The sequence below is a fragment of the Sceloporus occidentalis genome, unplaced genomic scaffold, assembly GCF_023333645.1.
Source record: "Sceloporus occidentalis isolate IW3139 unplaced genomic scaffold, rSceOcc1.0.p SCAF_26, whole genome shotgun sequence".
Classification (NCBI taxonomy): Eukaryota; Metazoa; Chordata; class Lepidosauria; order Squamata; family Phrynosomatidae; genus Sceloporus; species Sceloporus occidentalis.
The window spans coordinates 8,385,161-8,412,702 of NW_028317006.1; the positions used below are offsets into that span (position 1 = coordinate 8,385,161).

General features: G+C 43.2%; 1 protein-coding gene across 1 annotated transcript; it reads right to left on the reverse strand.

Moving 5' to 3' along the window:
• Window positions 1-1,236: 1,236 nt before the first annotated feature.
• LOC149300125 (alpha-1A adrenergic receptor-like) lies at window positions 1,237-27,026 on the reverse strand. The gene is made up of 2 exons (XM_089485671.1): window positions 26,129-27,026; window positions 1,237-1,751 (listed from the first exon to the last, which is right to left on the reverse strand). Exons 1-2 carry the CDS (start codon window positions 27,024-27,026, stop codon window positions 1,237-1,239), a joined length of 1,413 nt encoding a protein of 470 aa, XP_089341797.1.
• Window positions 27,027-27,542: the final 516 nt, after the last annotated feature.

Below are 27,542 nucleotides of genomic sequence, written 5' to 3' on the forward strand. Positions count from 1 at the left end.
GCGGATCTATATGGCTCCTACAACATGCCATTAAATGTCCGTTATTTGACCAATTTAACAGGTATGTGCCAAAACAAGAAACTGATATTATACTAAATACCTTGCATATAATAATAGGTAATATTTGGCTTTGTGTCAGCTTCAAAGGAGCCACTAGTACACCACAGAGGTTACAAATGGAATTTTAAGGCCACTAGTAAAACGTCCATCTTAGAGACCTTTTCCTTTTAAGAAGGTTACTAGACTCTACTTTATTTCAAATATTAGGTCCTGACAACGTATCATACAAAATCTTATCTGGTGAGGTTTGGTATAAAAAGGGCAGGTGGTGATATTTAATTTTGTTTTCACATAATTGTCCTAACATAGACAGGAATTAAAGCAATTACAACAATGCCTCGTGGTCAGGGGATTTAGTATATAGCTTCACATTTATGGGAATTATTTTGAAAATAGGTACAGAGCATACCAAGATTTGGGGCCTGTGTTTATGTGAACCTAAAAATGATGTGTTCCCATAATGAAAAAAAAATAATGTTTATTAATCCGCAAAACTGAAACGTAATGCAGGATGTCGGCAGTGTCATATTGATCCTTTCAAAGTAACTCTCCCTATTTCAAATCCATATAACATTTTGAAAAAGCTATAAGGAAAACAGACACTGGAATGTGCTCAGCCCAAGTCATTAGGAAATAATTAGATATGACATTGTTTTTTATGCAGTTCTTTCATATGCATATGAAGCTACATGGCCCCAGTGTTTGCCAAGTTATGGACCAGGGGCAGACTCAATGAAATTAGTTTGCAAAGTGAATTTTTGAAGACATCAAGTGCATTACAGATGAGTCACCTGAAATTATTCTTGTAACTGAAGTCACAAAGCATAAGACATTTGCATCAACACTGTATACAAGTTTAAAAAAAGGATTATTGATTGGTTTTCACAATTTCCCTTTTCAGTTCCTGAAAATTTAATTTTGCCTTTACATAGCACCTTCAGGTTCTTCAGCATATCAGTGGATTTACACAGTGGAAAAAACCCAGCAAAGTTTGTTCTGGTTAACCGGGCTGAGATAAAAACGGACCAAAAGACCAGGTTTGCAAGTTTGGGCTCAGAAAGAGGCAACGGAATGTATGCGGGTTCTGCTGGATTGGAACCAGTTCACTTACACAGTCAGTTAATGGTTTCCATCCAAGAATTACCCAAATCCCTAAAACACCATAAGGTCCTGTGCTCAGACAGCCTCCCCATTCTCGCTCACTGATATTGTGTGTATTTTGATTGTGGGGACATTATGGCACATGGGTTTCTTCTCTATGCCAATGCAACAGCAAGTCCGAAGAAAGGACTTACTGTTCATCTTAGCAGCAGAGCAGCTTGAAAAGTCCCTTTGTGCCCCGTAGGGAGTTGAAGGGCTGGTCGATGGAGTGAAATATTTCCATTCACAAACTCCATCTGACTTTGAGATCTTATAAAAAGTTTCTCCTGAACCCACTGGGATTCGAACCACGTGCTTGTGCTCTTCAGAGCCACGGTTTACTGGGCTGTTCAGGATGAACCCAGAGGAATATTTGCTTGCTGCCTGCCTCCTGTGCGAGCAGCGAGCTCGGAGAATGTTTTGGAAGGCTTTTCTGAACTCTGGACTGGAACAAGGATAGATCACTGGGTTGATGCAGCTGTTGAAATAACCCAGCCAAAACGTAATCTTGAAAATAGTATCCGAAGGTTTAGCCGGAGGATAAAGGGAACCTGTAAAATAAAATCAAGATGACAGTGTTAGTAAACACATCAGAAATTCCTTAGAGACACCCCACAAGCAAAATATTGTGTCTGTCCTTTCCGCAGTGTTTACAATGGAAAGTTTCCATTGCTTCATTAAACCTGCTTTGACAAAAACTGATGCTGTCATTGGGAAGGCGAGACATGATTTGCTCTTAAAACGTATCACTGTAATGTTCAGGGCCATCACTCGACGCAAGACCAATGGGGTATCTACTCTAGGCCCAGACCCTACCTCAGGGGTGCACTGCAGCTGTCCCTAGGGGCCCCTCAACAGCCGTCAGAGTCCAGCAGAGGTCTGTGCGCCTCATGTAGCTGGTGAGACCAAGCCTCTGATGTCAAATCCCAGAACCTAGCCGGAGGAGACATGAATACCGTGGTGGACCTCCAACTCCATTTAGCTACAGTTGAACGATGGCTCTGATTGTGCTTCTTTTTCTTAATCAAACTAAGGACCTCTAAGCATTATTTTTGGGGACTGTCCAGAGGAAGATCGGGACACAGAGGATACCTGCCAATAACACTGAAATTGGCTTATGCACAATTCACCCACTTTGTATCCTACTGAATAATTGCCCCATTTACCTTCTAATCAGCGATAACGTGTAGCGTGTGCCCTTTGCAGTACATACTATAAGAGATGCTGTTAATACATTTTAATTTACATACCTATTATATTTTGGTAATGCACCCACATTTTCACAATTTAGGAGCATATCAATGGGTGTCTAGTTTACAAGTAAAAACTTTTAAGTAAAAAACACAATGGTCTGTACAGATATCTCATCTCCAGCTCCCCACTGGCCAGTTTGCTGATGAAATCTTTAATTGAACTTTGTTGCATATGTTAAAAAAAAATGCCTTTATTATGAAAAGAAAAGAGTTATGCATAATGGGAGCCTCCGTGTCTTTATAAATTACCCGTCTTATGAATTAGCTCTGTTGCAGCGATCACAATCGGTAACGGAGTATACAGAGGTTGGCAGTATAAATACAAGATCCGATGCCGCTAGTGCTAGAATTGCTGCTACCAGTTCTGCCCACCGCAACAGACTTAAAGAAAACATTACTGGAAACAGGTGCTGAAAGCATATTAGCTTTGACACTTTTTATTGAATGTGATAAGACAATAAAGATACAATGTTATGTTTCATGCAAGTGAGATTCAGTGAAATGTTTCATTAATGAAAAAATATTAAGCTTCTGTTTTAGGGCTCAGTGCACTTGACTGTTTTCTCTGCTGCTCCAAGTTGAGTAACTTGGATCAGGGCGGAATGATCTGTCCCAACAGAACCACAGACCCCCCAGGCCTTCTGCTCGAGCACAGAGAAAGCGTCCCCTGAGACTCGAGTCCCCTATTGTGCCTACAACACGCTTTATGCCATATAATGCATTTCATTGTCAGGTGCAGGGCCGGACTGGCCCACCGGGATACCGGGAAATTTCCCGGTGGGCCGGAAGGTCCGTGGGCTGGGCGGCCGGCAGACTTACTATGAAGACAGCCGCTGAGCGGCTGCAAATGGCAATGAACGCCTCCCTCGGTGCCAGGGGCGGGCTGGGCAGGGGGGCAATTGCCCCCCAGGCTTCCCGAAATCTAACCAAAGCGGCCGCTGGGTGCTGATGCGGCCGGCCGGCATCAGCACCCAGCAGCCGTGTGCGATGGCCGTCTAGTGATGGGAGCAGTGTGAGGGGTGAAAGCTCCGCCCCCTCGCACTGACCTTTCACCCCTCACGCTGCTCCCATCACTATGCGGCCATCAGATTGCTGGGAATGTAATCTGAACGGCCGGTGCGTGCTGATGCCGCCGGCCGGCTCTGCTTTAATACTTTTTTTTTACTTTATATGGCAAGCCGATCCAGCTTACCATATAAATTAAAAAAAAAGTGTTAAAGTAGCTCCGGCCGGCGGCATCAGCACGCACCGGCCGTTTAGATTACATTCCCAGCAGTCTGATGGCTGCATAGTGATGGGAGCAGCGTGAGGTGGAAGCTCCGCCCCCTCGCACTCAGACTGCTGCAGCACCGGATGTCAGGTCAGTGGCATCCTGTCAGCATAGAGGAGAACAGTGTGCAGCTACCAGGAAGTCAAGAGAAGTAGAAGGTGAGTAAAATAATGTATTTTTTGTACTGTATAATGTTTTTTGTATTTGTTAAAAACAAAAAAAATCGGCATGTGTGTGTATGTAAGTGTGTCCCCCTATATGCCACTCTGCCTCCAGAAATGCCTTATACCCCCCTATATGCCACTCTGTCCCATGATATGCCTTTTAACCCCCTATATGCCAGAGTTGCATATAGGGGTATAAGGCATTTCTGGATGCAGAGTGACATATAGGGGGTCAAAAGGCATATCTGGAGGCAGAGTGGGATAAAGGGGGTTAAAAGGTATATCATGGGGCAGAGGAGCATATAGGAGGGTATAAAGCATATCGGGGAGGCAGAGTGGCATATAGGGGGCATAAGGCTTTTCTGGAGGCAGAGTGCCCCATGATATGCCTTTTAACCCCCTTCATGCCACTCTGCCTCCAGAAATGCCTTATACCCCCTATATGCCACTCTGTCCCATGATATGCCTTTTAACCCCCTATATGGCAGAGTGGCATATAGGGGGTTAGAAGGCATATCATGGGACAGAGTGGCATATATTATTTTTTATTTAATATGGCAAGCTGGATCGGCTTGCCATATAAAGTAAACAAAAATGTCCCATGATATGCCTTTTAACCTCCTATATGGCAGAGTGGCATATAGGGGGTTAGAAGGCATATCATGGGACAGAGTGGCATATAGGAGGGTTGAGGCATATCAGGGAGGCAGAGTGGCATATAGGGGGGTATAAGGCTTTTCTGGAGGCAGAGTGCCCCATGATATGCCTTTTAACCCCCTTTATGCAACTCTGCCTCCAGAAATGCCTTATACCCCCCTATATGCCACTCTGTCCCATGATATGCCTTTTAACCCCCTATATGCCAGAGTGGCATATAGGGGTATAAGGCATTTTTGGATGCAGAGTGACATATAGGGGGTCAACGGCATATCTGGAGGCAGAGTGGCATAAAGGGAGTTAAAAGGGATGTCATGGGGCAGAGGGGCATATAGGAGGGTATAAAGCATATTGGGGAGGCAGAGTGGCATATAGGGGGCATAAGGCTTTTCTGTAGGCAGAGTGCCCCATGATATGCCTTTTAACCCCCTTTATGCCACTCTGCCTCCAGAAATGCCTTATACCCCCCTATATGCCACTCTGTCCCATGATATGCCTTTTAACCCCCTATATGGCAGAGTGGCATATAGGGGGTTAGAAGGCATATCATGGGACAGAGTGGCATATAGGGGTATAAGGCATTTCTGGATGCAGAGTGAGGGTATAAAGAGAGGGTATAAAGCATATCAGGGAGGCAGAGTGGCATATAGTGGGGCATAAGGCTTTTCTGGAGGCAGAGTGCCCCATGATATGCCTTTTAACCCCCTATATGGCAGAGTGGCATATAGGGGGTTAGAAGGCATATCATGGGACAGAGTGGCATATAGGGGGTATAAGGCATTTCTGGAGGCAGAGTGGCATATAGGGGGTTAGAAGGCATATCAGGGGGGCAGAGTGGCAAGCCTGGGGTCAGAGGTGCATAACTCGGGGGTAGGTTGTCAAATGAAAGGAAATAAAAACCAAATATGTCTCAATCATAGCTTTTATTAAATATGGAAAAAAATAGTCTACATGAATTAATAAAGAAATAAAAGTTTCTTACCAGAATATCGTGAAGAATAATGTGATCAGTGTTTTGTTCCACTGAATAAAATGGAACTCTTTCATCTAACAATGTTCGCAGTAGTAAATGTTTTGATCCTATTATGTGTAATGTATTTAATTTATTAGGGCCTTTTAACACTTTTGCTTTCTGGCATTTTAATACAAATAATGAGATAAAAAGAATTGCACATAGTGTGACTCGGGTGTGTATAAGGGGTGCGTGTGGGTATAAGAGCTTCACCGTGAGATAAACTATATGGGGCTGGTCTCCAAATTTTTCCAGGGCTGCTTTTCAGTCCCAGTCCGGCCCTGGTCAGGTGCCTCTCCGCCGCACCGATCTGGCGGGCGCTCACGGTGCTTATTGGGTACAGAGTCACAGTGCCCATCGGGCACCAATGCGCAGCGTCTTGCCCTCCCTCAGATACTTACCGTTGTGGGCTGTTGCACATTGGCAGCAGGAACGAAGGCCGCTCAGGCCCGCCCCCTGATCACCGCTGACAAAAAGCTCTGGGAAAGTTCCTGTTGTTCCTTGCTTGGTGTCTCGTAAGCCTCAGTACCTAGCGTTCCCTTGCTGGTTCTATGAATTTTGACCCGGATTGTTTAACCGTTTATGCTGCTTCTCTGTAACCCTGACTGTGGAAACCTTAACCGTTTATGCTGCTTTTCTGAAGTTCCTGGCCCCGACCATTAACTATTTCCTGCCTTGCTACAACTGCAGTTCCCTACTCTCTGTGCTGCTATGTAGGGATTCCTCACCTGTATAGTGGGTTCCTGTTTGTTACCCTAACAATCATTGAGTATATCTCATCATTGCACCCTTGATATGCTATGTTTTATCACTGGGAAGACTAAACATCATTATTTTAATTATTACTGTAATTATGGATAATTATAATATTGGAAAGCAAATGTTTGTATACCACTGCACAACTAAACGGGTGCCCTGACGCTTCCTTGACAATAAAAAAAGAAAAAAAAAGAATTTATTTTTTTTGCAAGGATTTCACTTTTTCGACAGAGTATGCCAGAGGACATGTTTTGATAGACACGGTTTATTGGCCACTTTTGTGCCGTAAAAGTTTATTTCTGGTGACAATAGTTTTTTAGGGTACAAAAACAATTCTGTGAATGATGGGCAAATCAGTTAAAGCCATAAGAGCCTCTCTAAATCACATGAAAGCTTTCTATTACTTTCCCTGCACTAAATGGTCCCTTGTGGCCATATAATTCTTCAGTTATCCATCCACGCTGATCAATGTAACTTCAACTTGCTCGGGGAGGGAGGTGGGGTGGTAGAAGACTAAAGCCCGATATTTTGATTATGTCTGCTTCGGCAGTGTATATGATGGTAGAAACCTGATTAACATACCGTATTTGCTCGATTATAAGACGACCCTGATTATAAGACGACCCCCCAAAATCTGAATATTAACTTAGGAAAAAAAGAAAAAGCCTGAATATAAGACGACCCTAAAGGAAAAAAGTTTTACCAGTAAATGTTAATTCATGTAAACTATTTTTTTTAATAAAAGCTATGATTGAGAAAAATATTTTTTTTGTTTTTATTTCTTGTATTTTCCAACCTGTCCCCCAGTTACGCACATCTGCCCCCAGGCTTGCCACTCCAATATGGCACTGTGGCCCATGATATGCCTTTTAACCCTCTATATGCCACTGTGCCCCATGGTATGCCTTTTGACCCCCTATGTGCCACTCTGCCTCCAGAAATGCCTTATACCCCTATATGCCACTCTGCCTCCAGAAATGCCTTATACCCCTATATCCCATTCTGGCATTTAGGGGGTTAAAATGCATATTATGGGGCAGAGTGGCATATAGGGAGGTATAAGGCATTTCAGGAGGCAGAGTGGCATTAAGGGAGTTAAAAGGCATTGTATAGAGCACTCTGCCTCCAGAAATGCCTTATACCCCTATATGCCACTCTGGCATTTAGGGGGTTAAAATGCATATTATGGGGCAGAGTGGCATATAGGTGTATAAGGCATTTCAGGAGGCAGAGTGCTCTATTAAATGCCCCCTTAACGCCACTCCAGAAATGCCCTATGCCCCCATTTAACACACACACACACACACACACACACACTCTCCCCTCCCCTCTCAGCCCTCTCTTACCGGTGCTTCCAGCCGGGGCAGCGGGTTGACGTCGCCTTCTGCTGCAGCCGGAAGGAGGTGGAGTTGGCAGCGGGGGTTTGTATCCGTCCGTCGCGTATACTTTCCCCGGCTGTCAGAGATCAGAGTTCCCCGCACCGGTGCGGGGAACTCTGATCTCTGACAGTCGGGGAAGGTTTGCGCGACGGACGCAGACAACCCCCGCTGCTAGCCACACCTCCTTCCGGCTGCAGCGGACGTTGTCTACGCGGATCGCGTAGACGTCAACCCGCTGCCCCGGCAATACAGCAGGAAGCACCGGTAAGTGTGTGTATGATGGGGGGGGGGGTGAGACAGGAGGATCCAGGTCCCCTGCAGCGGTGCGGGGGATCTGGATCTTAGTCTCCTAATCAGACTCTATTTGAGGTCTGATTAGAAGACGACCCCGATTAGAAGACGAGGGGTATTTTTCAGAGCATTTGCTCTGAAAAAAACCTCGTCTTATAATCGAGCAAATACGGTAATTTTTACACAACTGTGATTAATTTTACCGATTAATATAATCTAACCTCCCTTACCGTTACCTTTTGCCACCAATCCAAGAATAGAAAACACAGCACTCCAGGGATGTTGCAAGTGAATTCACACATTTAATAAGTGTGATGATGGACAAGGTGGAAGAACAAATGTTTCGGGGTACACCCCTTAATCAATGTGCACCTACAACCACCTTTTGAGATTCACACCCACCATTGGTAGGGATCTGGAGGATTTTGACTTTGTTATGTATTAGGGCCAACCCTGGAGGGCTTTTCCTGCAAAAACAGCTTGGTAGGCTCTTCGTAATGCAAAGTAGCGATTGTTAAATCACAGAGATTCCTCGATTCACTGATTGTACGTGGCCAGCTCAGCCTTCTTTCAAGGAGAGGCCAGAAATGGCCCATCATTTCTAGTGAAGTCAGTGAGTTGAAACCACCAACAAAAAAAACCCTCCTGCTTTGGTCAATACAAACCTGAGGCATGTTATCTCATCTGAGCACAAGGAACTTTTAAAATAGCAGAGTTAATTCTACTTGAGGACAGGTATATAAAATACCAATCTGCTAGGTCAATATAGTCTAACTTGTTAACATGGCAGGACAGAGATGTTAATTTAATTACTGGAAACTTGCTTAATCACGTGTGTAATTAAATAAATCTTATAGGTTTTTTTAGGCGTTCAGCAGACTTCACAAAAGCACTTCGAGGCCACATGTGGCCGACAAAGGGACTATCAAGTGCTAGCCATTATTTTATTTTAAGTGTTTGTGCTTGCGCAATATAAAAATGTATATCTATATTTGTGGTAGAAGCCTGGATTATTGTGGGAAAAAATGGATTTAGAATCACATGTTACAGAATCATATAAAACAAAATAGAATTTTATGGTTTAGTAAAACAGATGAGGTTGGCGAAACATTATCTCAGTTTTTTGATTTAGTAAAAGAAAATGGAAATTAATTCCAAAACCTTCAAGTGATCCTATTAAACAACTTGGATACGAGGCTTTTATGTCCTGTCTCCCCCTCCCCCGCCCCATCCCCCGCCCCACTTACCGGTACTTCTGAGTCCCCGGGTGTGTAGCTGGGGCAGCGTGTAGATGTCTACGCGATTCGCGTAGACAACTTCCGCTGCAGCTGGAAGGAGGTGTGGCTAGCAGCGGGGAACTCTGATCTCTGACAGTCGGGGAAGGTCTGCGCGATGGACGCAGACAACCCCCGCTGCTAGCCACGCCTCCTTCCGGCTGCAGCGGAAGCGCGTGGGATCTACACGCTACCCCGGCTACATGACAGGGAAGTCAGAAGCACCGGTAAGTTGGGGGGGGGGGAGAGTGTTAAATGGGGGGCATAAGGCATTTCTGGAGGCAGAGTGGCACATAGGGGGTCAAAAGGCATATCATGGGGCACAGTGGCATATAGGGTTAAAAGGCATATCATGGGGCTCAGTGGAATTTAGAGGGTTAAAAGGCATATCATGGGGCACAGTGGCATTTCTGGAGCAGATGTGCATAACTGGGGGGCAGGTTGGAAAATAGAAGGAAATAAAACCAAAATATTTTTCTCAATCATAGCTTTTATTAAAAAAAATAGTTTAGATGAATTAACATTTACTGGTAAAACTTTTTTCCTATAGGGGCGTCTTATATTCAGGCTTTTTTCCCTAAATTAATATTCAGATTTGGGGGGTCGTCTTATAATCAGGGTCGTCTTATAATCGAGCAAATGCAGTATATACAGTTAGGTAGTGGAAATAAAGAAACGTTTATATGATTGCACTTGTAAAAGTATGATGTCACATAAGAGTTGAGTTGAGTTGTGGGTAAGGTTAGACGTGAGGAACTACCAGCATCATAGCTTTTATCACCGTTAAGTGAATGGATTTAAAATACCTGCAAATATATTATATATATATATAAATATTTTTTATTATTATTAATTTTTTTTATTAGTATTATTTTATTTTTTTTATTGTATTTTTTTATTTTTTTTTTGAGGTGCATGCCTAAATGGATTTTTGGTTTTCACCTTATGCAAGCTGCTCTTTGTGTCAAAATCATATTAACTGTTTATGGCCCTGATGCTACCTCCAAAGAGAGAGAATAACTCAACAGAAGTAGAGAAATAACTTTATGGGGAGGAATAAACATGTAACGTCTATGAACAGGAAATTTAGATAGCTACTCCATGATATACATCTACAATACATTTCTTATTTAAATATATAAACAACATTAACCCCTTCAGCCCTAGGAGTTTTCAGAATTTAAGTACGAGATTTTTTTTGTCATTCTACCATAAGTTTGTTAAATCATAATTGATAAACTCAAAAATTATACATCAATTAGTTCAGGAAAAGTAGAGCCTTCTTTTAAAACATAGAAATACATAATGTTAGGTTATGGTGACATCACTGTGCTTCCTATACATTTGATTATTTCTTTACATTTGTTTATATTTCATTTTACTCCTCCTACTGATCCGTCTGTGCTGATCCTACTGTGATCAGCAAGCATGTCTCCATAGCCCTGCATTGCTTATTGCAATACAAGTGATCGCTCAGTGGGGGGGTCAATGGCAGAGCCCAGTAGTGCTCTCCTATCCTTAAGTGAATTTATAAAGACACGGAGGCTCCCATTATGCTTATCTCTTTTCTTTATTTCCCTCAGCAGCAAAGAAAGAGAAAACATTTTCAAACGAAAAATATATATGCATAAACAAATACACCAATCACAGGTATACATATATATCCAATGAGGGCCCTCCAAAGATACCCCTCCTTCCTATATAAGCGTCTGTATCCTGAACACCTTCCTCTTTTCTTTGCTGCTCCCTCAGAGATAAGTATTGCCGTTTTTTTCTGGTCTTGTGTATGGTTTCCGGTAGTTTTTGCCTTTCATTTGTGGGTTCCCCCCTCCCCTCCCTCTGTCCAGAGGGGCTGTCCCGCATTCCCTTTGGTATTTACGCGTTTTTTCTATGTGATACCTACCTTTTCTGTGCGTCCTTGCCGCTCGCGGCCTTCCTTATCTGCCGTTTTTGTTTTGTCTTCGGCGGCCTGTTCCTCTCTCTCCTTAGGTTTTTCGCGCATGCGCGACCTGTGTCAGACGCGCGGCGGACATTTTTGTTGAGGTAAGTTCTCTCCTCTCTTGCCAGACCTTACGCGCGGCCGTTTCGCATCGCGGCGGCCATTTTAGTTCAGTGCCGCGCGGGTTTTTTGTGGTATTTCAGGTTCGGCTGCTCGGATTTCTGCCGTTTTTTCACGGTATTGCTAGTTTGTACTTGTTTTTTCTCCCGGTCAGACTGGTTTTTGTTATTATGTTCCCCAACAAAACTGCCTCTTCAGCTGAATCGCCAATGATGTCTGGCCAAGTTGTTGATGACACTCGTGCTGAGGGTTCGGGCCCTAATGATTCCCAAGGGGATGCCCTCACCTCTCAGGAATTTCATTCTTTGTTGGATGCCACTATGTCCAGGTCAGTTAACCAGGCCCTGCAGTCTGCTATGGGTCTTATGTCATCCAACATCTCTCAGTCCATTGCTTCTGCTTTTCGGGCTGTTCAGTTCCCGGCCACTACTCCTAATCCTGACCTAAGTGGACGTGGCACTTCAGACGGTCTTTCAGGCCGTAAGGCCTCGGCCAAGACTCACCATGTTACACATTTGACCTCCAAAACTAAGACGGACAAGGTACGCCCTGTCACTGATGACGTGGTTGCACCACGTAAGAGAGCCCACCATCGGGCAAAATCGGTGCGAAAATGGAAAAAGGCAAGATCCTTTTCCGATTCGTCCGACTCTGAGTCGGCTTCTGAGGAGGCATCCGATATTTCGGATCAGGCTGAGATTTCCTCGTATGAGGATGCTGCTCCTGCGGATGGGGGAGTAGATGACCCCGGCCTTCATGTTGTTGGGGAGGATGCCATTATGGATCCTCAGGGCGAGCCCATGTTTAATCCAGATGACTTGCACAACCCCAGGTCAGCGGAGTGGTTTCCCTCACCACGTGGCACAATATGTGGCCTCCAGGGTTCGTAAACCTTTGGATAAAGTGGCTAGGAATAAGTTGCGGGCTGAATGCCCTAGGCCGTCTGTACCAGATGACGCCTGTGCCACTCCTGAAGTTGATCCTAAGATCGCCCAATTTTTGGGTAAGACGGGCTGGAAGTCTAAGAAGGGTTTGGAGTTTTCCCTTCGAAATTGCCAGGATAAAATCCTGGATATCCTGGGTCCAGCTACTAAGGCTTTTGAGACAGTAGAGACGGCTCTCTCTGATAATGCCCCGGTGGACTTGCTGGAATTGCGTGGATGGCTCCAACGCATTATCTGTCTGGTTGGCAACGCTAATACTGCTGTGGCTTCAGAGAGGCGCAAAGCCATTCTCCTGAAAATAGAGCCAAAGCTTGTCAATATGGCAGTGTCTGAGCCTGGCCCGCAGGCAAAAGGTTTGCTTTTTGGCGATTCTTTCGTCAAGGACCTTGGTTCGTTCGTCCATACTTTCACGGCTTTGGACAAAGCGCAGTCTAATATGCGCAAGGTGTTTCGAGGGAAGGTTTTTGGCGGGGCCAGTAGACACAGGGGCCGTCTACCAGGCCGTCACTCCAGAGGACCGTATCACGGTCCCCGTGGCCCCGGTCTTTCCAGATCCCATTTCCAGGAGCACAAGCCAGCGTCCTCTGCCTTCTTCCCCCAGCATCAGCGACCCTGGCAGAACAGAGGAGCTAGAGGATCCTACCAAGGCAGGCGCCCTTATGGTGAGTACACATCTAACCTCTTTGCCTCCCGCCTCTCAGGTCGGGGGCCGACTGCGTTTCTGCGTCGAGGCCTGGAGATCTTTGACAGCGGATCCTTGGGTCCTAGATACGGTGCGGGGCTATCACATCGATTTCCTTCAGACCCCGATTCAATATGGGCTTCCCGGGGTGATTCAGTTCTCGGAGACGGACAGGTCGCTGGTTTCTCAGGAGGTTCAAGCTCTGTTTACAAAAGGGGCCACATGTCCCATTCCCGACTCCTCGCCAGGTTTCTTAAGCAACTTGTTTTTGGTGGACAAAAAGGGCGGCGGGGTGCGTCCAGTGATCAACCTCCGTCCGTTGAATGCCTTCATCTCCTACCAACATTTCAAGATGGAGGGCATTCATTGTCTGCGGGACCTGTTGCAGGTGGGGGACTGGATGGTCAAACTCGATCTCCAGGATGCCTATTTGACGGTTCCCATAGCCGCGGAACATCAGGATTTCCTTCATTTCAGATGGGGGTCCCAGCGGTGGAAGTTCACAAGCCTGCCGTTCGGTCTTTCGTCGGCGCCCTGGTGCTTCACCAAGCTTCTGAAGCCTGTGGTGGGCAAATTGCGCGCAAACGGAGTTCGTTTAATCATTTATTTAGACGATTTGCTCATTATGTCTCAAGACGTGCGTACTCTGCAGCTTCATCTGTCGTGGACCATATCCCTTCTACAGAACCTGGGTTTTCTGGTCAATTGGAAGAAGTCGGATCTCCATCCCTCTCAGTCTATGGAGTTTCTGGGATTCCTGATCAACTCAGTCCGAGGGTCCATGCATCTCCCGGTTTCCAAGGTGAAGTCTATCAAAAGAGAAATCAGGAGGATTTTGAGACGGCCGACTATTTCCGTCCGCAATCTGGCGCGGATTATAGGGACTCTGTCGGCGTCGATCCAAGCCATTTTTCCCGGTCCTCTCCATTATCGTGCGTTGCAGAGGCTGAAAAACCGTTCTTTGCTACAAGGCCTTTCTTACGACGCGATCGTGCCTCTCGATTGCGAGGCGACAGAGGAGCTCTCTTGGTGGTTGACCCACATGGATGCATGGAACGGGAGAGCGATATTCGGCACAACTCCCGACGTGGTCATAGAGTCCGATGCCAGCCTAGAAGGCTGGGGAGCAAGATGCGGTCACTCTTCTACAGGAGGCAAGTGGTCGTTGGAGGAAAAGCGGCTCCATATCAATTGTCTGGAGCTTCTGGCGGGGTCTTTCGCCGTTCGGAGTTTTTTTGGGAGATTCATTAAACTGCTCCGTGCTTCTTCGGCTGGACAACGTCTCGGCGGTCAGGTATATCAACCACCTGGGCGGGACAAGATCTCAGGCGCTGTCGAGTCTGGCGACGGAGTTTTGGCACTTCTGCCTGGCTCACAGTATCTCTGTTCAGGCAGAGCATATCCCCGGACTGAGCAACCGTGTCGCCGATTGGAACTCACGCCATCTAAAGGATTCCGGCGATTGGCGCCTGCTTCGCTCGGTTTTCCACCGGATTTCGAGTCTTTGGGGACCGTTCGAGATCGACCTGTTCGCCTCACGGTTGAATACTCAGCTTCCCAATTTCTTCAGTTGGAGGCCGGACCCGGAGGCTTTGGCGTCAGATGCGTTTCTCCAGGACTGGTCGTGCCGCGGGAGTTACGCGTTCCCTCCCTTTTGCCTTCTGGCACGAACTTTGCTCCATCTTCGCCGGTGCGGTACCCTTCTGGTCCTCATTGCCCCTTTGTGGACCGCTCAACCATGGTTCCCTTCGTTGTTGGAGATGGTCGTGGACTTTCCGCGCCTGCTTCCGCACAGTCTGGACCTGGTTGTGGATTTGGAGGGGTCTCCTCATCCTCTACTTTGTCAGGGCCTTCTTCCCCTGTTGGCTTGGAAGGTTTCCGGGGACCCTGGTTTGTCCATGGTGTTTCGAGATCGACTCAGGATCTCTTGGCTGGAGCTTGGGCGCCAGGAACTAGACGCGCTTACGGTTATGCCTGGCACATGTGGGAACGTTGGTGCGTGGGACAACGTGTGGATCCCGTTTCAGCTTCTGTAACGATGGCGTTGCGTTTTCTCACGGATTTGTTCGACAATGGTTTGGCATATCGCACCATCAACATTTATAGGTCTGCTATCTCCGCTGGACACGTAGGTTTTGCGGGGGTACCTTTGGGGAAACAGCCGGTTATTTGCCGTTTGCTTAAGGGTATGAGGTTGTCTCGCCCGCCTCGTCCTAGGTATTCGGGCTTTTGGGACGTGAACATTGTTCTTGAGTTTTTAATTTTGTGGCCCGATAACGCTTTACTGTCTCTTCAACAGTTATCTGCTAAGTTGGTTATGCTGTTTTGTCTTATATCCTGCAAACGTGTGTCGGACGTTCGGGCGCTGGATATTTCATCCAGATTTTTTACCCTGAGGGTGTTCGGTTCGACATTTCCAGACGTACCAAAACTTCTCTTACCTCTGTTTTTTATCCCTTTTTTCCTCTTCAGCCACGCTTGTGTCCTGTGGATTGTCTTAAGGCGTATGAGGCGCGGACTGCTGTTTTTAGGGACGGCTCACGTCCCGAACTCTTTTTGTCTTTTCGTAAACCTCACTTGCCTGTGTCGACCACTACGTTGGCCCGGTGGGTCAAATGGTTGTTGGATGCTGCGGGCATCGATACTTCCATTTTTGGCCCTCATTCTACTAGAGGGGCCATGGCGTCTAAGGTTGCTTTTTTGGGATGCCGGTTGGAAGATCTCCTCAAGGCGGCGGATTGGTCCAGGGAGTCTACGTTCAGGGAATTTTATTTTAAGCCTTTGACTCATTTTTCTGCTACCGTTGTGGACCAGCTTTAAACTAGCATAATGGGAGCCTCCGTGTCTTTATAAATTGCCAGATTTTACTAGTTTATGACGTAAAGTCATGATTTATAAAGACACGGAGGCGAGCATTATTCCCACCCTGATCTGTTTTTTCCTCTTCTTTTAGGATTGGGTTTGTATTCCCTCCCGTTTATTTTGGGTTTTGTGTACTGTATAGTATTATTATTATTTCTAATTAATTTTCTAATTAATTTTCTTATGGTTATTTTGTATTGCCATTTTATTATGGGTTTCTTTCCATTTCTGGCCATGATTGTATTTATGGTGATTGTTTGCTTTGCTCAACGTCTCGATTTCTCTTTATTTTCAGCGTGAGGTGTTCGTGAACTCCGGTTCCTGTTTGATTGCCTTTTTTCCGTCCATGTTCTGGTTGATGTGACGGTTTCTTCAGTTCGTCGGTGTTTCCAGGTTGCTTCGACTGTTTACTGCTCTTCGGTTCCGTTCAAAGAAAAGAGGAAGGTGTTCAGGATACAGACGCTTATATAGGAAGGAGGGGTATCTTTGGAGGGCCCTCATTGGATATATATGTATACCTGTGATTGGTGTATTTGTTTATGCATATATATTTTTCGTTTGAAAATGTTTTCTCTTTCTTTGCTGCTGAGGGAAATAAAGAAAAGAGATAAGCATAATGCTCGCCTCCGTGTCTTTATAAATCATGACTTTACGTCATAAACTAGTAAAATCTGGCAATTTCCAGTGGGTGTCGGTAGTGACATGTACCGGAGGGGAATGTCCGATCGTGTGTTCAGGCATTCCTTGTATGAAGGTGAACCTGTGCTTGTGGAGAGCACTGTTTTACAAGATCAGCAATCAAACATGCTGGCTTCTGCCCAAAGGGGGGGAATCCAGGCTGTCAATAGACAGGTAACCGTACATTCCAATGGGCTTTTTGTGCAGTGGCGACTCTAGAAACAATATATTGGAGGGCACACAAGATACCACAGTCAAACTGGGGGGGCATTCATAATTTCCAAAAGTAATGTGCTATGGAATTATACTTTTGTTATTGGGCTAAAATAATACTTGATCATTCAACATGGGAAGCCTGAAGCCACGATTGAGTGTGACTAATCCTTGAAATAAATATTATAACACAATAAATAACTTTTCCACTAAATGATTTCAGGGCATTGAACGTTTTGTCCCCTGAAGTCACTACAAGTTCAGGAGGGCATTTTATCTCTGGATAAATATAAATTAAATAATTCCTACTGTAAGTTAAGTGCCAGGAAACAGATGACCAAACACAGGCTCTGTCACACTGACACCCAGACACACACACCAGGACAGGCTCTGCCACACCAACACCCAAACACACACCAGGACAGGCTCTGCAGGTATAGATCAACACACAAACCAAGCTTTGCATGTATAGATCAACTGAAATTCACTTGTGATCTCAGCACTGAAGGTATATATCAAACAAACAGAATCAGACATACAAATCCTGTATTTGCAGGTATACAATAGTATATGAAACGTAGCATTGCAGGTATAGATCAAATAAATACATGGAAACAGCATTGCAGGTATTAATCAACTGAATAAGACATACAAACACTGTATTTGCGGGTATACATAAATAATGTATGGAAATATATAGATATACATGCTGATACAGGGTGGCTGTAAGTGATGTGTAGACCCCATACTGCTAGCAGCATCAATACACAAAGGGGGGCAGCTAGCTAGGTTTCAGCATTCACACTCCTATCATGCCAACAGCAATCAAAGTCCCATCATGCCTAGGTTCCAGCACTTACACATCCAACCAGTAAATGCTGGTACCTAGGCATGATGGGACTGTGCTTGCTGTTAGCAATCACACTCCTATCATGCCAGGTCAGCCAGTACATGCTGGTACAGGGTGGCTGTAAGTGATGTGCAGACCCCATACTGCTGGCAGCATCAATACACAAGGGGGGCAGCTAGCTAGGTTTCAACATGTACTGGCTGACTTGGCATGATAGGAGTGTGATTGCTAACAGCCCCCCCCCCTTGCCCCCCTGTAGCGACGCCACTGGCTTTGTGGCTCAGGTTTTGTGGGTTTCATTTGCAACAACTAGTCATGCATAATTAAAGCGCATTTGGAATTCAAAAGGTGTTTGTTAAAACAAGGAACAATTTAGCCTCTACTATACAATTCTGTTTGCACCAAAATTTTACCTACTTGTCAAAAATAGAATTTGACAGGCAGCTAAAAACCACCTGGACCATCAAGCCTGCCCACGAATGGTAAATCTTATATGTAGGTGAGGATTCCCCTCACTGTCGGCCGGTCTCTCACTTCCGTCTCTCTCCCCCCTCCCATACACCCTTCTGACTCCTCCCCCCTCCCATACACCGCTCTGCCTCTCTCCCGACTCCGTTACGGACAGGCACTTTCAGTGCAGCTTCATAGAAGCCTCAGCATAAGTGAAGGACAGTAACGGAGGCTGTCTGTGCGCATCGTTTAGACCCCCACCGGCTGACAGAGGATCATCCTCTCTGTCACCAGGTGGGGGTCTGCATCGCACAGACAGCCTCCGTTACTGCCCTTCACTTACGCTGAGGCTTCTATGAAGCAGCAGTGAAAGTGCCTGTCAGTAACAGAGCCGGGTAGAGAGGCAGAGCGGTGTATGGGAGGGGGGAGGAGTCAGAGGGGTGTATGGGAGCCACCCTCCCATACACCACTCTGGCTCCTCCCCCTCCCATACGCCACTCTGCATCCTCCCCCTCCCATACGCCACTCTGCCTCTCTACCCGGCTCCCTGGTGTCTTGTGAACCTCCGTTGCTGACAGGAGGCAGAGTGGAGTATGGGAGGAGGCAGAGTGGAGTATGGGAGGAGGCAAAGTGGTATATGGGAGGGGGAGGAGCCAGTTATGTATGGGAGGGGGGAGGTGGCAGAGTGGAGTATGGGAGGGGGAGGAGCCAGAGTGGAGTGGGGGAGGAGCCAGAGTGGGTGAGTTATAGTGGTGTATGGGGGGGTATTATGAATTTCAGGGCATATAGGGGGTATAAGGCATATCGATATTAGGCATATCAGGGGGGCATAAAACATATCTGGGGTAAAAGGTATATCAGGGGGCTCAGTTGCATATCACTGGCATATAAGGAGTATAAGGCATATCAGGGGCACAGTGGAATCTGGCATATAAGAGGTATAAGGCATATATGGGGGCAGAGTGGCAAGCTGAGGGTCAGATGTGCATAACTGGGGGCAGTTTGGTAAATAAAAGAAAATATAAACAAGGCTTTTTTCTCATAGTTTTTATTAAATATGAAAAATAGTTAACGTATGAATTAATATTTACTAATAACTTTGTATTAAAACCTAGTTTGAGAAACACGGTGTTTGGGTTCTTGTAGCTTTTATTATTATGTCAGTAAAATAAGAAGGTGAATAGAGAGAGGCCATTGCAATAAAGAGATGAAAGTGTAAATTGTAAGTTTTTTATTACATTATTTTAAATTTTAAAAAAAAATTGCATTTTTTTATCCGATTAATCGAAAAAATAAAATCGGCCAACTAATCGATTATTAGAATAATCGTTAGTTGCAGCCCTACTTATATGTAATATAAGAAATTTTCGCCTCACCAAGAGGGTAGTAGGCAAAAAGAACAGATTTCCAGCGTAACTAATAGAGTAGAATATTGATATGGATCTTCTATGGAAAGATGTAAGCTATACATTTTGAAATGGTTTATGTTCAGAGTCACATTTTCTGAACCAAGAAAGTAAAAATATGCTGGGGAGAACCAGAGAAAAAAAAAAGAAGAAGAAAATATTTGACTAATTCTACAACTGGAACAATATTTGTTATATAAAGAATATACAAAAATCACAAATCATTATGGCGGCATAATACACATCAGGGCCATTTCGCCTTGTATAGTTCATTTACAGCTGCTGGAAACAAGCTGGTTAACGGAGCTATAATTTAAACACCTCAAAGCAGCTAGAGCTGAAATTTTTGCCGCATTCTACACTAGTATTTAAAGTGATAAAAAGCCCTGACATCTCCACTTATGGAAATAGACAGAGTTTACGGAAAAAAAATGAAAACATACACAAATCCCATGTTCCAGATGACAGCCGATATTTCCAGACTCAGAGGACAAAGGCTTAGTTCCTTCTGGTAAATTACGAGGGCATTCTGAATGTTTTAAATATTTTGTTCTGTTTAAAATACGTTGTAATAGATCATGAAGGTGACAATTTTATTATTTTGGCAAAGTTTTACAATGCTTCTTGAAATTATTAGGGGGACGTGCAGTGATTGAGGAATTCATATATTATGAAGGCTGGAAATGGAACGGAGCTCATAGATTTGTGTTGAAGGTACAACATACTGTATTTGCTCAATTATAAGATGACCCTGATTATAAGACAACGCCCCCAAAATTTGAATATTTCACACGTAAACTATTTTTTTATATTTAATAAAAACTATGAGAAAAATGATTTTGTTTTTATTACCTTTTATTTGCCAACCTGCCCCCAGTTATGCCTTTTAATCCCCCATATGCCACTCTGCCTCCCTGATATGCCTTTTAACCCCCAAATGCCACTCTGCCTCCAGAAAACCATTGAACCCCGCCCCCATGCCACTCTTAACCCCCCAACTTACCAGTGCATCCCTTTACTTTTGACCCGTGTTCAGTCACAAGTAAAGGGATGCACTTTAGTGGGGCAGCCGGTAGAGGTCTGTGCGATACAGACCTCCGCTCCTGGTGGCCAGTACTTCCGCCGGCATCACATGACCACAAAAACCTTGTCTCATAATCGAGCAAATACGGTAATTTGAGGCCTCCATTTCTGACAGCACCAATGTTATATACTATATTGTCTTTTATAATGGCTTGATGTTAAATGCTGCCCTTCCATGTGTTAACCTTGTTTTTCAATGAAATGGATCTCCCAGGAAAGGGCTGAGAAGAGGACAGAGGGGCAACTGGCACAATCTGAGCCTTTTCCTAGCCTTATCTACAGTGCTAAGTGTTGCTAAAATCTAAGAGCGGGTCCATGGAATAAATAATCAGAATGTATGTTATGAACACCCTTGACACACACTCCATCGTGCTGCAACGATGATGATGATGACTATGTTGACAAGCATGATTTTTCAAGAGGGCAGCACGTAAAGTTTAATGGTCTGAGATTAGGTTGTAATGTAAGAAAGATTCACTTCACCGATACGTCAAATTATGTTTCTATGCGTTCTCTCTCCTGCCCCTGGAGGGCAAGGAAAGAGTGCATTATGAGAATATGCTGTCCCACTGATTCAACACCTTAGTAAGCAATATAGCCATGAAAAATTATATAGGACTCACCAAACTTGGGGTACTTTGACGTAGTGGCGGGCTACGCAATATATATCCATATAATGTGACGGAATTCCCAATATTTATGCCTGAGATAGGTGGTTTTTTGAATGGTATTCCACGGACATGCGCTGAATTCTTGCTTTGTTTTGTGTACTTATCACCATTATTATTCTAGCAGCAACTCAGGACTCTAACTTTTTATGTTGTGTGCTCCTCTATCTTTGCATATAATCTACTGGGACATTTAGCGGGAAATAAGATGGAAGGAGAGGGACTGTATGCATGCAAAGATAATTTGATTATCGCGCAGGTAATGTGGGGAGGTATGTGGCACGGAGAGCTGAAGAGAGAACAGATGGTTTCTTTCAGGACACCGGTTGCGGGTATTAGGACAAACTGCATGCTTATTTGGATAGGCGTGGGTTTTAGTGAATGTTTAAAGTTAGGATAAGTAGCGCTTAGGAGAATATTGGAAATAAGGGCAGAAATATAGGGGGTTTCAGGAATGACCCCAGTAAGAGGGAGCAGTTTTAAAGGGATACACGAAGGGTGATGGAATAAGGAGAAAAGGAGATTACATCAAGACAGCAAATTACGTACGACAGTCCGTAAAAAAACATGTATTTAATCAACTACATATATACTTAATCATTCCATTAATCAAACGAGTATAATTAAAAGCAAGAAAAAAAGCTCATGACTCAGTAGTGTTTAGAAAATTCTCATCAAAGCTGCATATCCTAAGGATAACGTATTCATGTGAGGACGCGGCACATTTGTCATTTCCTACATATTTCAGCATTAATCATGGGACACGGTGCCAGCAAGAATAAAAATCCCTATGTTCCTTATGGCACATATAATGTATCATCCTGTTCAGATGAGTACATAATCCAAGCATGTAAAAATGAAAAGCCCCTATGAAAGTTATTTCAATTATTTTTAACATTAAGATACAGTGGATGGAAACAGCTTTTGAAGTACAAATCCTTTTATGAGCCGTATTATCTCCTTAACCAGCCCATTGAGAGCTTTGGTGGGCAAATACCCAATAAGGGCTGCATTTAATACATCAATAACTTAATACAGCATTAAAGGTATAATTTGTAGTATTGCCGAAGGCCCAAATCCTACACAGAATTATATCATATCATTAAAAAAATATATATTTGTATTTATTACATATAACGGATAAAGTAAATTCAAGATGCAATTTTCCAGCAATGTAAAATTATGTAATTATAATAATTAGTACCATATTTATATTATATTGTAATAATAATAATAATAAAAAATGACAAAAGTCATTAGCAGAAGATGACAAAAGTCCTTAGGCACCTTGATGCTTCCTTTCCCTTTAAAGGGGACATTCCAGCCATAATATACACTTTAATGCATACGATAGCCGAGGGGACCATTTAACTTTTCATTGTGTTCCCCCTGCAAGTGGAGGCATTCTGCTGAACGTACTTATATGCATTTGTCCCTTTCTGTTCCCCCAGCTATATGCCATGCATGATATGTGCCAAGCTACAGACAGATTGTGGCTTTTGCTGCACCTCTGGAGCTGCAGCTCCTTCTTAAAGCATGCGATTTATTTCCTTTTTTTGCAAATGTATTTCATATATGCTTCCATATGCATTTGTTGTTCAAGGGGCTTCCAGAACCCTGGCACATTTAAAAAATATATTTTACGGCTATGTATTAAGGCTCTAATACAATGTGATGGCTTGTTTTCTATTTGAAAAAACAAACAAACAAAAAAAAAAAGAAGAAGAACAGGGTGGCCATTTGTGTTTTAAATCATCAGGAAAATGTTTTACAAAACACACATTTTTTTTTTTTTTACGAGAATTTCTCCTTCCAGCAACACGCACCAGACATGTTCAGCAAAACAGGGGAGACTGTTTATGTTATGGTGGAGAATTACACATTGATTTGCGTTTTCTCTCACATATTAGGAATATTCATTTTTATGTCATTTAACAGAGGCAACTAAAACTATGAAATGTTTTAGGCATTTTGATGAATACACTCTAAAACACAGAAACATGTCTTATGTATAAATGTGAACCTTTGATGAATAGTCCCTTCAATTAGGAGTTATTCCACATAAATAGTTCTACGAAAAATAACACAACAGCATGTGTGTAAACAAATTTCGTTCCAAATTTCATTAGTGAAAAAAGTAAATCTTTCCATGTATTTGCAGGTAAAGCCTGTTGAATGATGACTTTCGTATTTTGTGGACCTTCCATTACTACAACGATGTAACAGTTTATTTATTCTATAGGCAGCTTCATATGTCTTGCTTTGGAATGTTACAGAGAAGCATATTTAAGGTGTGGATTAAGGTGGACCTCCCATCCACAAATGAAAAACAGGGTCTGTTTTATGTAGTAAATATTATTTCGATCTATACATGTTCCATTAAATGTATAGATGCAAGGTTGGATAAATCCCAGAAGCCAAACAGACACAGCTATTAAACATGTTTAACAGCAGCATACCCAATGCATTTATCCCTCTCTAGCCCTTAAGAAATGAAGCAGACACACATACATATTTATATATTTATACACACACATACATATACTGTATACGCAAACATACATACATACACACACACATATTATAATAAGAGCTCCGACTTCAACCCCATCGAACACAATTGGGATGAACGCCCCTGGTTACACCAGTAGATTAGAAATTGCACATTTACACACTGTTCCAATTTGGTCTCTGGAGGAAGGGGTCTCTTCCCACTGCACTGGTTGAAGGAGTAGAAGAGAAATTGACCTTTGGGATATTAAATCTCCACCCTAAAGCGCAGAGTGGGGCTACAATGGAAAGCGCATGCTCTGCTTTGACTTTGTGGGTGAGATTGTAGTAAAGGGGTGGGTCGATGTTTAATGTCAACCCTGGAGCAAACCACTTATTCTTAACTTTAGTCAACCTAACTTTACTGTTAAGGTTTTTCTGTTGCCCCTTCCTCTGACAACTAAATGTTTAACTAAGTAAACCCCAATCTTATTTGTTGAAATCTGAATAAAAATGAAACAAAAATATATTGTTGAACCTCTATTTTATTAAATATTTTGAAATGAGAGTATTTTGTATCAGTTGCGTCCATGAAGATACATAAGTCACAGTTGGGCGTTATCAGGTGTCCTTTCTAGATTGTGAATAGAGGCTAAAATAGGATGTGTGTGAGCTCGTCACTGACATTACCCGGGAGACATGAGCGTCATTAGACCCTTCTAGCCCCCCCTTCCTGGTTAGACCTTGTCAGTCATGTCTTATGATTTGTGTAACAGCATCATATGTATAACACACAATTCTCTGTTTGGAGTGTGTTCTATTATTTTATTATTATTACAATAACAAGGCAATTGCAGTTTACAGCCATACATACATCACTGTAATTCTATTTCACTCAACATCCACTGACTGCTTTGGTAGGACAAGCGCCAACAAACATCCAGTTTGTTGTTGTGTGAAATTGTGCCCTACAAACGGGACACTGGAACACCTGTCTGTGCTGCTCAGTCATTAATGGACTCTTGATTACAGGATGTAAGTTTTCATTTTTAGGATAAGAGAGGTCTACAAAGTTAGAATGCATGCTAATTACTTTTTCCAACACTCTTGACACATGGTCTGCAAAATGATGGGTAGATATGGTGTCTGTCAATCAACGGTACATAAATAAGCACAGGACTTGCTCATGCACACGGTAAAAGGACACATGCTTTCAACCTTCTCCTGGGATGACATCACATCAACCAACATTGATATTTTGTAAAAATGGCATTGTTATATCTGTCGCCAGTGAGAATATATTCTTAATTAAACAGGCTACTAACATATTCACTTAAACTTATCTTGTTTCCCGGATTTCTGTTCACTACAAGTATACATAAAACATTATTCTATGTTTTCATCATCCACAGAGGTCATTTCTTTAAGTCTTTGAAGGACAGAGTAACAAAAATCTCAGTTTGCACGTTAATTAAAAATGTTGTGGAACTGACAAAAGACATGCGTGCCTCACCTACACAAATAAAGCAATGAAAAGAAAAATACACTCTCTTTTATTGCCGTATTTTCAATGTTCTATGCCAGAAAACCAAAAGACTTGCGATAATATAGTTCAGAATTAAAAATCAGAGCGAAGCGATTGGGTCGGTAAATCCTGTTTTTTTCTCTGCACAATCTATGTAACTCATGCAGAGCCAATTGCTAGACATATTTATAAAAAAACACTTTCGGTGGATAATATAAGGAATTGGAAAGTTTTTTCAGACGACAGACATTTTGCAGTCAGTATGCATTATAGCTCGTACTAACCCCTGCAAGAGATGGTCCCGGTGACTCTATTCTAGGCAACAATTAAGCAAGCTTCATACCTTGAGCAAACGTTGGCTTTATAAATATACATTGCCTTTGTATGTTTAAATACCGCCAATGAACACTATATTGTACGTGAATAAAATTCTGATGTTAACCTTAAGTTTGTAATCTTTTCATATCTTGCGTTACATTATTGCTATATAAACATATAAGCTATATAACATAAGGGTTTTATCCATAATATGGCAATACAGACATCGTACATGTCATCCCCAGGTGGCCTCCATGGAAAGGCTCTGCAGAAATGCCATAAACTGTAATCTAGATATAGTTTTTAGGACAGCTGACAATGCTGGCACTCCTGGCTAGTTAGAAAACAAAAATAGACGTATAATGTTAAAGGGAACGTAAATACACTTTTGCATCACAAGACTAATTTGATCCACGCTGCACAATATGCTACACATAAAAAGCTATGACTGAATGCTTTTCATACATAGCAGCAGGTCATACGCGGAAAATTCAACCTATAATAATAAAGTTTTGATTTAGTATTCAGAAGCCCTCTGTATGCACACGACATCACCAAACTAATAAACCAACATAAGTCATACTGTATACCCCAATCAGCGTACGTTTTGATAGAGTTCAGAATGAAATCTTGTCACTTACCTATTGGCATAGCAAGGAAGAATGGAAGCCAGCACAATACAAAGCATCCCACTACAATTCCAAGTGTTTTTGCTGCTTTCTTCTCCCTGGAGAACTTAAGAAGTCTCACCGAAAAGTGGGGTTTGTGCTTTGAGCATGTGCTAGAATTGATACTTTCTGGGGTGCTCTTTCTGTGGATTCTCAAAGTCACTTCCTCAGAGTCTGACTTCTCAAACTTCATCCCACAGGTTAAAACTTTCCCTTCCCTTTTGGCCACAATATATACCCGGAAATACATGATCAGAATGATAGTCAAAGGTAAGTAAAAAGATCCAAAGGCTGAGAAAAGAGCATACCCTGGTTCTTCTGTGATTTCACAGATTGTTTCATCTTCTGGTGCTGGTTCTTTCCAGCCGAACAGAGGTCCAATTGAAATCACAAGCGACAAGACCCATATACAAAGCAAAGCTAGGAGACCTCTTCGCTCAGTCATAATGCTTGGGTACCTCAGGGGATAACTAACCCCTATGTACCGGTCTATTGATATGGCACATAAGCTCATGATGGAAGCTGTACAACAGAGAACATCTACTGCTGCCCATATGTTGCAGAAGATGCGACCAAAAAGCCAATATCCTTGTATCTCAAAAGTTGCTGAAAATGGAAGCACCATAGACATTAAAAGTAGATCAGCCACAGCAAGATTGGCAATAAAATAGTGAGTCACAGTCTGTAGATGTCGGTGGCAGGCAACCGAAAGAATGACCAAAATATTTCCTAAAACACCAAACGTGATGAACATTCCGAAGATAACTCCCACCACAATGGCTTTGGATATATTAATGGTGGCCACATGTTGCGTGCAGTTTATGCAAAGCGGGATACTTTCTGCAGTGTTATTCTGGTTAAGCAAGACCATAGTGATATAGGTGTGGGATGTTCTGCCTCAGGACTTTTTCCTCCTGCTTTCTATCATATCAAACTCTGCAGAACCCAGGTCAAAAATGCTTATTTTACAAGAAAATACATCCAGCAAATGATTAGAAAGCACAGCCAATGCAATGTTTAAACTCTGTATGATTCATTTGAAGAAAGAAACCTAGATCTGTCTTCATGCTTCGGTTGGAGGGATGCTTCACAGATGTTTACAGGCTTAATTGTTGTGTTTCAATAGTGTTCAAAATGTACTTGTACAGCCCTCTTGCAGCTCAAATGTTTCCTTCACTATAGCTTTTTGGATGTTAGTTCAGATATGTTGCTCTGTTTTTGGGTTGTTAAACACAAACATATTACTATGTTTTTGAGAACACGGTTATGAACTCTGGAAAGCCTTTTTAAGATGGGCGATCATCTTTATATAAAAAAAAAAACAAAAAAAAACTGTTGGAATTAAGCCAGTTCCATAGAGCAAACCACCAGGTATAATTCTCACACT

Bases quoted from the DNA above. Each gene is read 5' to 3' on its own strand.
- LOC149300125 (XM_089485671.1), bottom strand. From the start codon at position 27,026: ATGGTCTTGCTTAACCAGAATAACACTGCAGAAAGTATCCCGCTTTGC. The intron at 1,752-26,128 runs GTAAGTGACAAG...TTTATTTTACAG, and splicing joins CTTCCTTGCTATGCCAATAG to GTTCCCTTTATCCTCCGGCT.